At 34.0% G+C, this 15,875-nt stretch overlaps 3 protein-coding genes across 5 annotated transcripts in view; 2 read left to right on the plus strand and 1 right to left on the minus strand.

The window, feature by feature from the left end:
- The window catches only part of PASK (PAS domain containing serine/threonine kinase), a 29,597-nt gene extending 26,260 nt beyond the window's left edge, over window positions 1-3,337 (plus strand). Inside the window, exons 17-18 of the mRNA XM_026694928.2 lie at window positions 865-1,011; window positions 1,292-3,337. Coding sequence (XP_026550713.2) covers window positions 865-1,011; window positions 1,292-1,482 — 338 coding nt within the window. The 3' untranslated portion in view covers window positions 1,483-3,337. The remainder of the gene's footprint in view (window positions 1-864; window positions 1,012-1,291) is intronic.
- A 2,479-nt stretch (window positions 3,338-5,816) lies between these two features.
- MTERF4 (mitochondrial transcription termination factor 4) lies at window positions 5,817-11,367 on the plus strand. The gene is made up of 4 exons (XM_026694941.2): window positions 5,817-5,897; window positions 7,848-8,349; window positions 9,437-9,621; window positions 10,992-11,367. The coding sequence occupies exons 1-4, from the start codon at window positions 5,862-5,864 to the stop codon at window positions 11,334-11,336; spliced, it is 1,068 nt and encodes a 355-aa protein (XP_026550726.2). The 5' UTR covers window positions 5,817-5,861; the 3' UTR covers window positions 11,337-11,367.
- A 325-nt stretch (window positions 11,368-11,692) lies between these two features.
- The window catches only part of SNED1 (sushi, nidogen and EGF like domains 1), an 83,039-nt gene continuing 78,856 nt past the window's right edge, over window positions 11,693-15,875 (minus strand). For all 3 annotated transcript variants that reach the window (XM_087964970.1, XM_087964969.1, XM_087964968.1), the window contains 3 exons: window positions 15,286-15,369; window positions 14,807-14,836; window positions 11,693-14,041 (listed from right to left, as the gene is read on the minus strand). In XM_087964970.1, the coding sequence (XP_087821096.1) occupies window positions 14,815-14,836; window positions 15,286-15,369 (106 nt within the window). In that variant the 3' untranslated portion in view covers window positions 11,693-14,041; window positions 14,807-14,814. The remainder of the gene's footprint in view (window positions 14,042-14,806; window positions 14,837-15,285; window positions 15,370-15,875) is intronic.

Raw genomic sequence — 15,875 nt, forward strand, 5'->3', positions numbered from 1 at the left:
TTTATCTGGCATATGAGATGCATAGAAACTCAGGAGGAGTGACATAAAGGGAGTCTGTGTGTGTTATAAGTAAATACATGTAATTACTGTACTTTCTTCAGACTTTCAGGTTCTAATTATACTTTTCAAACCGTCATCTGTAAAAGGCTTGATGACCTCTTCCTGTAGATCACGGGTGTCAAACTTGTGGTGTCATGTTGCCGTCACATGACGTTCCGTGATGTTTTTTCCATTCACGGAGCTGGGGGTGGGCCAGTTTGACACCCCTGCTGTAGTTTCAGGAGGAGAATCTGAAGTATATAAAAATCATAAGATAAGGACCATTTAATTCTCATTTCCCTGCTAATTCTTTGTTCTGAATTTCCATTCTATATTGACTGTCCTGTGAGGAAAAAAAAGATTGTGATTTTTGTTATGAACACATGCCATTTCAGTGATACTCATTTGCATAGCTTTTAGCTTACATTGTTTTATTTTCATGTAGCCTTTGGATCAAATAATGAATTGCAATATCTTAAAAGAAAAAAGAAATCCATTTCAGATAGTCATAAAGGATTATAATTTTAAATTATAATTCTTTGGAATTATATCTGCATAGGTGCAGTGTGCCTTATTCAAAGCAGATGATCCTGAAACCTGGGTTCTATTGCAGTAATTTTCACTACTGAATAGAAGCCATCTTGAGAAAAGAAAGTAATTACAAATGAAGCCAAGAAAGGTAATAATGAAGAAAAAAAACATTTGAAGTGTTCTGGATTTCAATTTGTAATAATTGTTCATTTTACAATTACATTCAATGAAAGTAGAATATCTGAAAGGCAAGCTGAAGGCTAATATGGTGGTGTTTCTCTTTTCTTTCTTTAGGTCTGATGAGTCTCCTCTCTGGACTCTTGAAGCCTTTTCCACAGGATCGAATAACTCTAGAAATGGTCATACAGGATCCTTGGGTGTTTCAACCTGTAAACTTGATGAACTATGCATGGGAGAAAGTATTTATTTGTGACAAAACAGGTATGAGAAAAGATTCTGAAAGCAGCATTCCTAATTTACCATGAATTCTCAGATGAATGAGATTTTCAAAGAATTCTATACAGGGGATATTTTGCATTTGACCCAGTTGTTTCAAGGTCTTAGCACACAAGAGATGTATTTGAAATAAATTTCTGTGCAGTGCAGATTTATGTGTGTTGCGCATCAGTAAATCTTGTTCTGTTCAGTGACATTTTTGTTACATAGTATGGTATTTGCTATTTGGTGTTTATTAATATTAATAAAAATATTTTATTTTTAGAAAACAACAGTTTTAAAATTCATCCCACTGGTTGCAATCATGGTGATATCTGGGCAATCCCAAGCCTGGACAGTGAGCAGAGTTTTAATGATGAGGTCAATAATCATGAGACGGCAAATTCCCAACTAGTTGGAATTATCTCTTCTGCGGATCGAGAGCCATCAACCTCTTCCCAATGCCAGAATCACTGAAATCTTAACTTTGGACACAATCTTACTTGTCTTGTGAACTAAAAAAATGCCGGAAGGACATCAATGTGATGAACATAATGAAGCAGCAAAATTACAAGTTCACTCTGCCTCCTGTGAGCGCGTCTGATATGATTCTTTAATTCCGATATATGGGGATTTAGTCTTCATAGTGCCTGTCTACATAACAGTAGTCTAATTATAGTCTTTTATAACATAAAAGTTTCTTCATACATTAGGCCTTTTTAAAAAAAAGAAAAACAGTATCTTTCATATTTTTCTTATTGGAATAACAGGACATCATTTGAAATTTTGTTTAAGTGAATTACTGACATGAGTCCTGATAAAAAACAAAAGTTAATGATGGCCATATATTTTACCTCATCTTCCAAAATTTAGCTGATACATAACTAAAGGGATAATCAGTATTTATAATATTCTATATTTTGTCTTTGTGGATGATCTTCAGAAAAATCTTCACAATAGAGGAAACATTGCACATGTTAAGTTTAAATGCAAGGTCAATATTTTCTTATAAATATCAAGAGAAAACAACTTTTTAATATGTTAGTCAATATCTACACTAAAGTGGGCATTTATTTTCCAACAAACTATCTTAGCCAGAAGTTTCTGACAGGTGAGTTTTACTTAAAAACCTTTATTATGCTGAAAGAAATAGTCTCTAGAAAGTTCAGTTGATTTGACCAATGCATTCATTCATATATACATATACATACATGCATGCATGCATAGTTCCTGTGAATTATAAATTGGCAATTTAATTTTCTATAATTCTTTTTTAACTGTTTAGGAGCAATACCTTTTTTTCAGATTAGTTTAGCACAGAAGATAATTACTTCTCTGTATTGATTGTGTTACTTGATAGCTTGATAGGTGAACATTTGTGTTTGACTAATTCTTCTAAGGAGTATTTCCTTCAGCAATGCAGCTATCCTTAATATTAATGCCAATTTGAATGTTATTTTACTAGGGTTCACTTTAAAGGTTGTTTCAGTGGAACACAGTGTCAGTTCTTTTTTGGTTGTATTATGGAGTTTGTGCCTTTTCATGATGAAGAAAGCTGTTACCCAATCTACAGAGAAGAAAAGCAAAATATTTGGAAGAATTCTACTAGTGTTTTTATGTGTGTAGTATAGAAAAAGGCATCAATAGCTAGCAACAACTACTATCCAATCAGTCCTTAATGCATTCTATCCCTTGAGGCCTAGTATTTCTCTATCCTGGTGCGTATTTTACAATAGTGTGGAAAAAATGCAAATTTTTAGATTGACATGATTCCATGTTATCCAGTTTGCTAAAGAGTTGTATATACTAACATTACAGAAGGATGCAATTGAAAATTAATCCAAGAGAAAGCCTCACTAGATAATGTCCCACTTGGGCATAATACCTAGATTTGTCAGATAAAATTAGACTAAATCACAAGGCTGTAGAAACTTGCAAAAAGGTGTTTTGAAACTGATACCCGTTTTCTTTCAAAAACTGTTCATTGCTGCCTGCACGTGTATTTTCATGGATAATTGCTTGGTTGACAATTCTAATGAAACGTGCATGCATGCATAGAAAATCTAAGATTACCTTCAAAATAATCTTACGAAAATTCCAGAGAAGCTGGATGCTTTAATGCTTCAAGAAAAATAGGTGCTTTGTTTAGCTAATGTACTTTGTGAAGCACCTCATTCACTTGTTTTGCACAACCATAATAATCGGATCGATTTTGTGTCTTGAATTTTTGCCATATACTCTATTTTAGACAATGAAAACTTTTTGAATGATATTTGCTGTAATTGTGTTAAATCATTTGCTGAAATGAATGAAATACACAGTAGTATTTTAATGTATGTCTCATATTACTTTCTTTTCATGAATAGCTGTGGTCCAGTCTTTTTCTTTTTTGGAGGATTTTTTTGTTCTGCACATTTCCCATTATTTACAGAAAAGGAATATATATTATTTTTATCCTGCTATGTTTAGAGAACTCATAACTGATATATCTGACTCCTTTTTTTCTCCTTTCCAGTCTCATTTTTCTAAAATAGATTCAATTGAGAATGAATTATCCAAAATAACTCAGTTAAATTAACAAGCAAAAACTTACATTAAAAAAGTTAAATTTGTGAGTCTACCAACTAAAAGAGTCAGGAATATTATAACTATATTTTTTTGGGATGTCATCTCTACCATCATTTGATCAAAACAATGGTGTTGTCAGGAGGGACCTTCCTTGAAGAGATGAAAATGCCTTGATTAGAATGTGTGTAGATATTTTCATTGACATAATTTGACAGACTGCCTGCTACAGTTTTTAAGATGTTTCTTCATTTTTCTATGTTCATTAGTATTGCTATTTGTGTTTTCCTTCAAAAGGAGAAATTAAAATAGCCTAGAAAGGGAGAGTTATCCTCTCCCCTTCTACATGGCACTATGCCTCATGAGAAATAATTATAGGAGAAATAACTCTTCATTCAGAACATAAATGTTTTTATTTGTCAGTTTGGGAAAATACTGACTAGCAGAATCTGCTGGAACATACTAAAAACAGAAAAGTCAGAACAGATCTCACTAGTCCTAGAGCTCAGGGACTCTATGCATTAGCTGTCTTTTTCTTAGAAAGGAAAGAGAATAGTTGAAAATTAATTCTTCATTTCTATCGACATGCTTGAAGAGTATAGGGTAACATTTTTTCACCCAGGATATTTTTCTCCTGTCAGCGTACAGAATTTTATTCTGTATTTCCTTTCAAGGAATCTAGGGCTTCCCACAATCTTATCTTCACAACAACTCTATGAGGAAGGCTAGACAGAAAGCTTGTTTTCCAAGTAATCCAATAAACTTCATTTTTAAATTATGATTTTGAGTAAGCATAATGAAATTACAAAAGACAATTTATTGGAATAAAACTTATATACATCTTAAAAATAAAAGGGGAACACTACTTTTTTACAAACTCAAAAATAAATTGTCTAAAAAATTCAAATGTTTAGAACAAATATTTTTACAATCAATTGGATACAACAAAATTATTCCTGTATAGTAATTTTCTTTGCAACATCCATTAAAAGAGTATAAAATTTAATGTTGATATGTTCTACAACTAAAACATGTGATAAATAATAGATCTAATAGATAAAAGTCATACTACATTTTAGGCCAAAATGTAGCAATGGAAGGACAAGTCGTAATCATGTTTTATTGTTTCATTCTTCCAAATTCTTTAGAGCATTCTTTAAAATGGATAATATTTGTGGAAAAAAATCTACTAATAACCACATTTTGAACTTTAGAATAAGATATTCAAAGTCATTTCAAATGTCACATGGTTAATACCACTTTTATATTGCTTTCAGTTTCAATTAAAAATTGATTAGGTACATACATAAGATGTTCCAAATCTTAATATAGATTTAGGAAGTTAAACAATCAGAATCAAACAGGTTAAATCAGAAATATATTGCCCCAGTAAGAAAAGCAGATATTCAAACAAAGAATAAATTATATTACAGCTTTTGCAATTTATATAAATAGGGATATGTATATAAAATCAGAGAGGACCTATGGAAAACTGCAAAGAACTAACATTGGATGGAACTATTGGAGGAACTGGCATCAGAGTGGCAAAAGCTGGGAAGTATGGAAATTGTTGAATAGACTGCAAAGTACAACAAAATCCAGATATATTCTGAAGAAATAGGGTTATCCGGTGGCTTCTGCCCTTTGTGATTATGACATGCAGACAACACATGCACACTTGTCCTGGATCCCACCTATCAGAGTCTTATAGGTCACATTTGTCTCCCATAACAGTAAAAAAAATCCTACGTCCTGTAAAATTGTGAATCTGAGGCACCACTTCTGTACATTTTGTGCTGTGGCAATATCAGAAACAGTTCTATAATCATGCTAATTTACATAAGTAGATGGGCATGATTTATAACGTGCTTCCAAATAAAATTTTAATGTAAGGAGCTGTAGCACAAATGTTCGTTTCTGTAATTTTTCTGCAGTATACTGACGCATGACTTGGTTTGTGGAGATGTAATCTGATTCGTTCGGGTAGATCCTTTATAAGCAGTATGAATATTCACAAGTATCGGACTTCTATTCAAGTAGGATTCTTTACAAATGTCAGGTACGATACGCCCTTAACTAGTCTCGGGGAAGATAATGGCGCACTCGCTCTGTTCACGTATCTGATTTGGTCTTCATTCACAACCTTTACAACTACAAAGCTTTTTTTATTCGCCCTTCGGTTGTCCCACGGAACGTTTATTCCCCAGCTTCCGTTTCGGTAGGAAAGCATTTACACGAGCACCTTCCCCTTTCGTTTTCTCTCCACTTGTCCAAGCTGCGAAAGATCAGCGATGCCGAGTATGAAATCAGCAATCTGCTATTGGCGCGTGAGTACGCTTCTCATTATCAGTCTGTCCATCGAAAAATAATGTGTGAACAGAAGTGCCACTTACTATTGTACTTTCATGGGTTAATAAGCAGGCGTAAGAAAAGATACCTGATGAGTTCGCATGCCATGTATCTCTCCGTATCCTGTATGAACGCAGCAAGTGTCATTTGTAACCATGGTTTACGATTGAGTGACAAATACAAATCAAGCCAATTGTGTCTCATCAGGCAATAATGGCTTAACACTATTTGTCTTATAAGTGCCGTTTCCCTTTTACAGACGGGTGAGATGGAAGTTTTATGTAATCGTTTTGAGCCTCATGCTTTCCAGCGATGCTACCACTTCATCCACAGGTTATATGGTCATGTGTCCAGAGAAGGATGGCTTCCATAAAGGGGGAAAGGTCGATCTTACCTGTTCGTGGTAAAGGGGCGAGGTTGAACAGGGATTCCTATTCATGTGTCACTCTGTTAAAGATCACAATCTGGTTTTCATTCATTCATTTAATGTACCTGGAGATTTCAAGGACATTAAAATACATATTTACTACATGTATGGGTCAGTGGTGATATTCAAATTTTTTTTTACTACCGGTTCTGTGAGCTTCTGTGAGTGTGGCTTGGTGGGTGTGGCAGGGGAAGGATACTGTAAAATCTCCAGTCAGAGGTGGTAATTGCTGGTTCTCTAAATTACTCAAAATTTCTGGTTCTCCAGAACTGGTCAGAACCTGCTGAATTCCACATCTGGTATGGGTGTGTGTATAGTGTTTAGAAGAAAATGGCAAACATTTGTAATGTAATTGTTTATGACGATCAATTTTTGGTAAACCTTGCATATCCATACACGTAAGCATATTTCAAAGTTAAAAGCAAAATGGGATTATTATGTAAATGTATACCAAATTGCAGATTTAATCTGAAATTAATCTCCTTTTTTTGATAGCAAACAGTTTAAAATTCCTATTCAATCTGAGGTATATACTGTATCAGATGAGTTGAACTTTTATATTTACATATGTTCTTTGGCCATGGTTGGTTATGTGCACACAATATACTAGACTTGGCTAAAATGGAGCCACTGTGTTTTGGTATGCTGTAGAATAACGAAGTTTTTTTTTTTAATGTGTACATCAGATTATTACTTAATTCTTTATTTGGATGCAATATGTCATTTGAATATAGCAATCTTAATTTTTTAACCTGAGTTTGGGGTCACATTTGGGTGAATCACTACTTTTACTGTAGATAGTTCAAATTTAAAGTCTAGGTAATTTACATTTCAATTTTGAAAGTATGCAATGAGATCATTATAGAACAGTCTGATGTGGTTTTAAATTAATGCTTCATGAGTATTAATATGGAACATTTTATCTTTTGAACAGACTAGGCCACCAGCATATTCTGTAAAAGCTGCAGAAATATTATTTGGAAAAAAATTGCTTCTCAAGTGTTACCAACAGAACAATATTTTTCTTTAAGCATAATTTTGAAATACCCCCCAAATGGAGTACTGATGTTTGATAGTTTATGTAGAACACTTTTCATTTTGTTTTGGTGTTGACCAAAACCAAGAGATTTCTCTCGTACGTATTATTTGTGAACATATTTGCTACTCATTTTCTAAAAATACAATATTTAATGTGGCCTTTGTGATTTGAATGAGGCTTAAAAGTAGTTATATTCAATATAAACTGTAACACTTTTTGAACAATTAAATGTTTCTGTCGTGACAAGTTCATCTTAATTGTGTGAAATACACGGATACTGTAATTCAATACCTCAAATAAGGTAAATTGGGAGGCAAGTTATGATAGCTTTAATATTTGATAAATTATGGTGTGATACTGTTTTAGTTTAGTTTTGCCAAGCGCCTTTGATCTGCTGGCAACTATACTTGCTCTTTCCTTTAAAATACAAATATATTTGCTTTTTTAAATCTATTTTTGCAGATTTTTGAGAAATACAGCTTCCCCCCCCTTGCCTATGACTCTATCCATTTACCTTCTCTCAGTGTATTACCAGTTGCCTTTTGGTGGTCTCATCAACACCTGGATTGCAGATTGATTACTACCAGGTCTTTTGTACAGAGCAAAAAAGGTTTTCCCCCTTATAGGTCAAACTATGAGTGCTCTCCAAAGCCCCAAGAAACTTTAATTAATTCACCAGTAGAAGAAGTAAAAGCAACAAATGTGGACCATTTGGAGCTAGAAGAGGACAGAAGTGCTTATGTTAATTTGGGATTCAGTCCTGCTCAGATAACACAGCTATTTAGCTTGCAGCTGGATGTACCATTTCAATCAAAATTGACTGCAATTTCAGAATTACTCCTATTGGGTTTAAGCATTACCACAATACTAAAGACCCTAGAAAAGAAGCCTGAACTGCTGGGAATGTCACCCAAACATTTGAAGGAACGTGCGGATCTTCTGAGAAGATTTGATTTAGATGCAGGTAATGCTCCTCCTGAATTTTGCAGTTGCTGAATTTATACACTGAATTGAGTGGATTATTTAGTTCCAATTTGTTTAGATTCTGTTCACAATACATTTAGTTTTTCTGTCCTTTATATTTAAGGAAGTGTTCATGTTCAGTTAATCATGCATATGTTTCTGGATCAATTCCTTAATCCACACTATGTTTCTTATATATAGGTGCCAATTGCTTGCCAAAAGAGAATATTAGAATATTTTCCCCACCATCGTTCATTTCAGCATAACCCTTTTTGCTGCCAGAATAAATATTTGGGGGTTTCGTGGGCATCTTCGAGGATTGAAGGGTCTTAGAGCAGTGCTGTCATTCGACAAAATGGGATTGTTTTGCCATATATGTACACACGCACGCACGCACGCACACACACACACACACACGCACACACACACACTTCTGGGGGAAGATCCTAGAGTTGGGCTGAACAAGTGCTTTAAGCTTCTGTTATAATTAAACATCTGTTTTCCTATTTTTACATACATTCACATGCACAAACACACACACACAAAAAACATTTATACTCTGTACACCACTAAGGAATTGCAAGCAATGGTCAATGTGGAAATATTTTATGTTGAAATAGCCATGGTGGCACAATGGTTAGAATGCAGTATTGCAGGCTAATTCTGCCAATTGCCAGCAGTTCTATCCTGACCTGCCAAAGGTTGAGTCAGTCTTCCATCCTTCTGAGATCGATAAAATGAGGACCCAGATTGTTGGGGGCAATATGCTGACTCTGTAGACTGTTAGAGAGGGTTGTAAAGCACTATGAAGAGGTATGTATATAAGTCTAAATGCTATTGCTATTTTTGCACTGAAGAGCAGTAAATTAAATACAAAAGTGGGATAATGTAGTAATGTAGACTCACAAATATTCCAAATGCATTATTTAGAGAGAACACGTTTAGAGTTTATGTGAAACACTTAGGAAAAATTATATCTTAAAAATATACTAGTTTGCTCTTAATATTGTTAGGGATACATGTGTCTGTCTAAAGACAAAGACGATTTTAGTCAGTGCTATCTTATCTCTTTCCTCTTATTTTAACAGGAAGCATTAACCAGGTGGCAGTAAATTTTCCAAGTATATTTACACTGCCACACAAGAGAATAAAATCCCTAGAGAATCTCCTTAAAGAAAAATGTCTCTTTACAATGGCACAAGTATCAAAAATTCTACGAACAAGTCCACAACTCCTTTTAGAAGAGTTAAATGATGTTGAATACAAATTCCAGGTATTTTCAAAATAACTTTCCTGATGTCAGATTGCACATGGTGGTACACTGTTCCATTGCTGAACTTGAGCAATTCAAAAAATAAAAATATGCTTTAGGAGATTTCATATATTCCTATTCTCAGAATGTGACTTTAACTGTTGCATTTATCACTCCTTCAAATATTGCCTCTAACAATATAATTGTTAGAAAAATTTGTTCCTATGCACTTTTTTTTTCTTATTAAAATCTATTATATGGATCCTGAGAAATATCTGTCTATATTGAATCTACCATATGATTTTTCTTGCTTTTGAAGATATAATGATGAAGACTTTGGCCTCATATCTTACTTCAGGAAAGCTTACATCCTGATGTTTTGATTTCACCGATCTTTAACTGTATTTTGCTTCTTGTCATTTTAAAAAATTGGAACCTTCCATTGCTATGCCTTTTTTTGTCCTGACAATTGTGGAAAATGGTACATGACTCATAAAGTCCAGGTCACAGGAAGTAATTGTCCCACTCCAGTCTGCCTTGGTCAGACTTTATACTTGTGAAACTAGTTGCTCATGAAGTGGCACTTTTCTTCCTATTGGAGATCTTCAAATAGAGACTTGATTACCATCTTCCTAAAATGCTTTAGCATAAGCTCTACTGAGAAAGGGCTTGGGACCTGTGAGTTCTCACAACTGCTTCCAATCTATGATTTACTAATTTTGTGAAGTTTTATCATAAACCTCTTTTTTCTGGATGTTTACTCTGTCTACATTTTTATTTCCATAGCCATTTTTAAAAAATTAAAATTGCCAAATCCCTTTTCATCTTTAGAATGTAAACACTCAAATGCCCTGGGTGTCAGTAAGCTAGTTATCTGCTTAATTTTCCTGTAAAATATGAGACAAAATACAGAAAATACTAAGGAATAATACTTATTTCTACTATTTGTAGAAATATGCAGCAAAAAGAACTTAGCAATTAAAAAACAGTTGCCCCCTCTCCCCCAATCTTTCACCCATAACCTACCACAATATGGAGTGGTTATTTGGAATTCAAGCGCCATTAGTACCTGCTATCATAATTATAATTTATAATGCTTGAATTTTAACCTCAGTCTCAGTCTTTGTTTCAATTCTTTCACATCCCAGTTGATTCTCAGATTTAAAATAAAAGTAATAAAGTAATAAAAGCTAATTTTCTTGTACACAGCCTGAATAAAGATAGTTTTTTCTTGCAGGCTGCAAGTTGTGCCCATTTATATTAAGAGCATAACCTTCTTGAAACTAACAGACACAATTTAGTATATTTCTGTGTTGAACTGTGTCTTGAGTTACATTCTTTGTAGTAGAATGCTATAGTGTTCATTCTTTCACTTAATCTCTGTTTTTTAGTTTGCCTATTTCAGGATGGGAATTAAACATGGAGAGATAGTGCAGTCTGGTTTCTTCCAAGCATCGCTGGCTGAAATAAACAAACGAATAAATTTTTTGGAGCGCTTGGGACGCTATCAAACTCCTGATAAGAAAAGACAGACCCAAATTGTCAATCCCAAACTGAAAAGTATTATCAGAGCTTCTGAACAGGATTTTGTGACTGAAATAGCCTGCTCCTCAATTGAAGAATATGAGGTCTTTAAGAAGTTGCTGGCTGATGAAGAGGAGCAGAGGAGGCAACAGGAGGAAGCAATGGAAGAATTCTCAGATTCAGAGAATGATGATGGAAGTGGTTCTGAATAAATTTCCAATTAAAAGTTTTTGCTATTTGGTAGTAGTAGTAGTAGTATTTCTTGCCTTTTTAAGATAGGAAGGATGGGTACTTCTGATAATAGGGAAATCTAATACTTGTGAATATTTTTAAATGAGTTATTAAAAAATGGAAGGCAGGTTGGGAAATCAAACTCAAACATCAATTCATAAATATGACTTTAAATAAAGTTTCTAAATGGTACCCTTATTTGAAAATAAATGTTTTTTTTAATGCAATGTTTATAGCTAACTCCAGTAATCCTTTTATTCTTAAAAAAAAAAGCAGAATGACTTTGAAATAAATTATATATTTAGTCTAAAATGGAAAAAAAACAAGGTAACTTTAATAAAATAAACCTTTTTTAGTTTATTGGTGCATTACATATGCCTTGATCTGACTACAGAGTACTGGATTGATAATGGTCCTCTTCTGCCTTAAGACAGTCTCTGGGGAAAACAGTCTGACAAACAAGGAACAAGCAATAAAGATCTTTCATGGTCTTTGTCTTCTGCAGATACTATTTTAAAACTTAACTTTGGATTTTGAAAAATGTAATATTTTGGCGCTATCCCTTCTTCCTTCTCTTTATTCTTGCAAACTTTAATATTCTAGTTAAAAGATGAGATGGTTCTGATAAGCCTAATTATGTAGTGTAATTGCAGTGCTGATGTGGTTGTTCAAAATACCAAGGATTTCACTTCCTTCTTCCTCTTCATGTAGTCTTCCCAACACACATTTTCTGCTGACCATGCTCAGTTTTCATTTCATTTATTTTTTTCCAGATTCTGTCACAATCTTAAGTTTTTACACAGTAATTCTCTTAAGCCTGGTGCTGGTTCTCTTGTGTGCAGGTTGTGTTACTGTAGGGCACAGTGCCCTGTGCAGACATCTAAACATCAGAAGTAGAGGGAACAATACACCAATTCAACCAGGTAATGTAAATGAATGTGCAGGTATTTCTGCTGGCTACATTGACTGTAGCAGGGTTTTTAAAAATTGTAATTCTACATTTTTAATACAATCTGTGGCCCTTTAGTGTTGTGCCATCCCCCATCAGGGAAAATAATCACAAATGGATAGTATCATTCACAGCACACATAAATAACTTATGTTGGAATGTGGCTAAGCATCTATTGATGACTTCTAGGATTTTAAAATTTTTATTTATTAATTAATTTCTTATACCACCCATCTCCCCTACATGGTGACTCTGGGCACCTTAAAAGTTATAAAACAAGTAAAAATTAGTTAAAATATTAAAAGAATGAAGGAACTTTGGAACCACTTTGTGCTATTTCTGCCAATAGCAAGGACTATTGTCTTTCAAATTAGAAAAATATCCCCTTTTCAATATGCTCCTCTATGCTAAATAAACAATATTTACAGCTCTTAAAATATGCCATGAATTATGTTGCAGGCAGTGGGTATGCCTTTTCTGCAATAATCCAATACCTGCCAGAATAGTAATTTAAAACTATGACTTTCTGGTTGTATTGCTTTATAAAATACGATATATGTCTATTAACACAACCTTATCGTTTTAACTAGTCATACGACTCACAAAGGCTAGGTAATAGGCTTTTTGAAGGCTAGTCATCGTATTTTGCAAAATAAACACCACTGAAGATGGATGGAAGCCTTTTTCCATCATCGGCATCAGAATTTTGTCTTTTAAGAATATCAAAGGAAATACTTTACGTATTAAACATTAAGATTTTTGGTAAAATTCTTTATGAAAGCATAGAAACCTTCATTAACAGCATCTGGAGGCTGAACAACTAAAACTCTTTTGGTTTTTCTAAAAGACAGTCCTCTATTGCTGCTACTGCCAATTTTTTTCTTATTCTAACTTCTGAAGTGCTAATAATTTGTTAGCAATAGTAATGAATTGAGAGAGTTGGCTGAAAAAAATGGATAATTTTTCTTTACCTTAATTTTGCCAAGGAACAACATTATATGGTTTTAAGTATTGAGGATCAATTTCTGAGGCAATAAGATTTGTTTTTAGGTTATAAAGAGAACACTTTTTTTTTCCAGGACTCAGGTTTAAGGAAGTCCATAAATCAGATTATATGTCCAAATCTCAAATACTATTAAACTTGAGTACTGTTATGCAGGAAGCTTGCAAAAGAACTTTTACTCAATTTATATAATGGAATTAGATCCTATGATGGAAAGAAGCTGGAAATGAAAGTGAGATATTATAATCTTGCTGAAGACAAGGGGCTTTATAGTGAACATCTCTTGAACAAAAAAGATGGAAAGTCTTTTGTTCCAGCTGTTTCCCCCCTCCCCCTTTAAACAAAAATCAGTTGACATGATGAAGCTATTGTATCCTTGGGATGAGGTGGAGCCGAAGATAACCTAGATAGTTCAGTATTGCAGGTACTGATGTAATAATTCTCCATTTCATGCCAAATATTTGTATTTTGATTGTAAATTAATAAATGGATTTGTTCTCTATTCACATTGCAATTAAAATCTGTAGCAGATCACTGTTATTCAGCATTCCTTGAGAGCAGTTCCTTGGTAGTCCAAAAGCAAGTAGGATCACGGTGAGGAATTCTGTTGATACAACAACTCTGGCACTTATCAGTAGAAGACTTAATGGAGGGAATCTTCCTCTTCCATTTAAGGATTAAGACACAACCTTAAAATGAGAGACTGTTTTCCATCAGCCATTATCAAATAACCACTATAGAGAGGCAGAAATAAAAGTTGCAATACAATATATTAAAAAGATGAGTCATACTGTGGCTGAATTAACCTGGAAAAAGGTACTTTGCAATGTATGAGAAAATGTACAAAGCACCTATCTTCAAACAGTTAAAACTGATGGATCCTTTGCAAGACTCACATGGCTACTTTGTGGACTGTTCCTAGTTGTCTGCATAGGTACATGCATGCAGCTAGAAACCTTCCAGAGTAACTGCATGAATAATCTGGTTGCTCTAATGATTTGAAAAGACACATCCCTATATAGTATGTTATGAAGCATTGCTTTGTTTAGCTTTGCTTAGCACTGTAATACATGCAAATATAAACGCAATGCATAATATATATATATATATATATAAATGTTACATAAAAATAAATGAACGTTTTCATGAATTTTCTTATGATGCCTGACTTTTTGAAATAATAAAGTCATTATTAGCATGCCTTGCTAATTCCATTGCATTTAAAAAATATTTTGTGGCATTCAGTCAATATAGCTACAGTTTCCTTCTAATGTTTGGCAGGCTATCAATATCTTAGAGGTTCCTCAAAAAGGAGATGTAAATATTTGCTTGTCAATGATGCTTTACCCATGGTTTAAGCTACGTGGAATTATAAAATGAGTCCGGACACTTCTTGTTCAAGGAACTCTGATTTATCAAGTGTCTAAATTCCTTGATTTATCTAATATATCAGTTAATGGAACCATCGTTCCCATCCACTGCCCAATAAAGATACTTACTGTGGGTTTCAATGCCTGTTGATTTGTTTTCTGAAATAAGAAATTTTAATATATGACTATTTATCTTACACAGTAACGTAACACTTATTTCTAAGTATTTCTTCTGATGCTACTTAATTCCAATAGTGTGTTAGGCAAAAGAAGGGGCAAAGAAAAAAACAAATAAAATATTATGATATTCAGGATCTTTCATAAGTAATTCTTAGAGACTGTTTGGACAAGCAGTCCCCGTGGCTTTCTTGACAAGATTTTTCAGAAATGGTTTGTCATTACGTCTTTCTAGAGCTGAGAAAGAGTGATTGGCCCAAGGTTAACCAAACTGGCTTACAAAATCCAAATTGGCTGAAATCCCTCCTAACTTAACATCCAGGTTGTATGGTGTTCACCATATTATTAAAAATTATAATTGGTGCTATGAGAAATGGGAGGTTAGGCATCCTTAGGATTTCTCCCCCAAATAAAAACTACATTTGTTTTACCTGCTGAGTGCCTTATTTGTTACAGTACTCTCACAACTCTCTTTATAACAAATGTCCTGATGCACTTTGTAGACTCTCCTGTATCTGATAAGAAAACAAGCATATATCAAAGAATGAATGATGGAAAATTTGACCATAAAGAGGTATAGCGTGGGTTGGAAATGAAATCCCAGAGCTTAAATCCCTTATTTTTTATTTATTTTTTTACTGGGCAGGAGTAACAATCCCCCAGTGCCCTAATAGAACTCCAGGCCACTGTCAAAAAGACATTACTCACATTTCCCCCAAAGTCTCAGCAGAATCAAGCAACCAGCAGTCTCCCCAAAATCATATTGCCAATTTTTGATGATGCAACCGGTGAAAGTAGATACCATCTTGCTATTTTTAGGCAGAAAAATGGTATTTGTAGTATAAATCAAAACTAGCCTTAATTCAGTGTAAAAGACATCTCTCTCCACCCACCCTTTTCTCTCTGGGCCTCCTATGAAAAAAAGTGAGCAGGCAGGTTGGAATAAAAAGCAGACAGCATCAGGAATAGCAAGCTGAAATCTGAAGTTTGATATGTCAAGAAAAAAAGGTGGTCAAGACAA

Source organism: Notechis scutatus, chromosome 4, assembly GCF_049901735.1.
Source record: "Notechis scutatus isolate UNSWTSFEM ecotype Mainland chromosome 4, rNotScu1.2, whole genome shotgun sequence".
Classification (NCBI taxonomy): domain Eukaryota; kingdom Metazoa; phylum Chordata; class Lepidosauria; order Squamata; family Elapidae; genus Notechis; species Notechis scutatus.

Coding starts and splice junctions, on each gene's coding strand:
- MTERF4 (XM_026694941.2), top strand. CDS start 5,862: ATGCCGAGTATGAAATCAGCAATCTGCTATTGGCGC. Junction 8,350..9,436: donor AAGATTTGATTTAGATGCAG/GTAATGCTCCTC, acceptor TTATTTTAACAG/GAAGCATTAACCAGGTGGCA. Junction 9,622..10,991: donor ATGTTGAATACAAATTCCAG/GTATTTTCAAAA, acceptor TCTGTTTTTTAG/TTTGCCTATTTCAGGATGGG.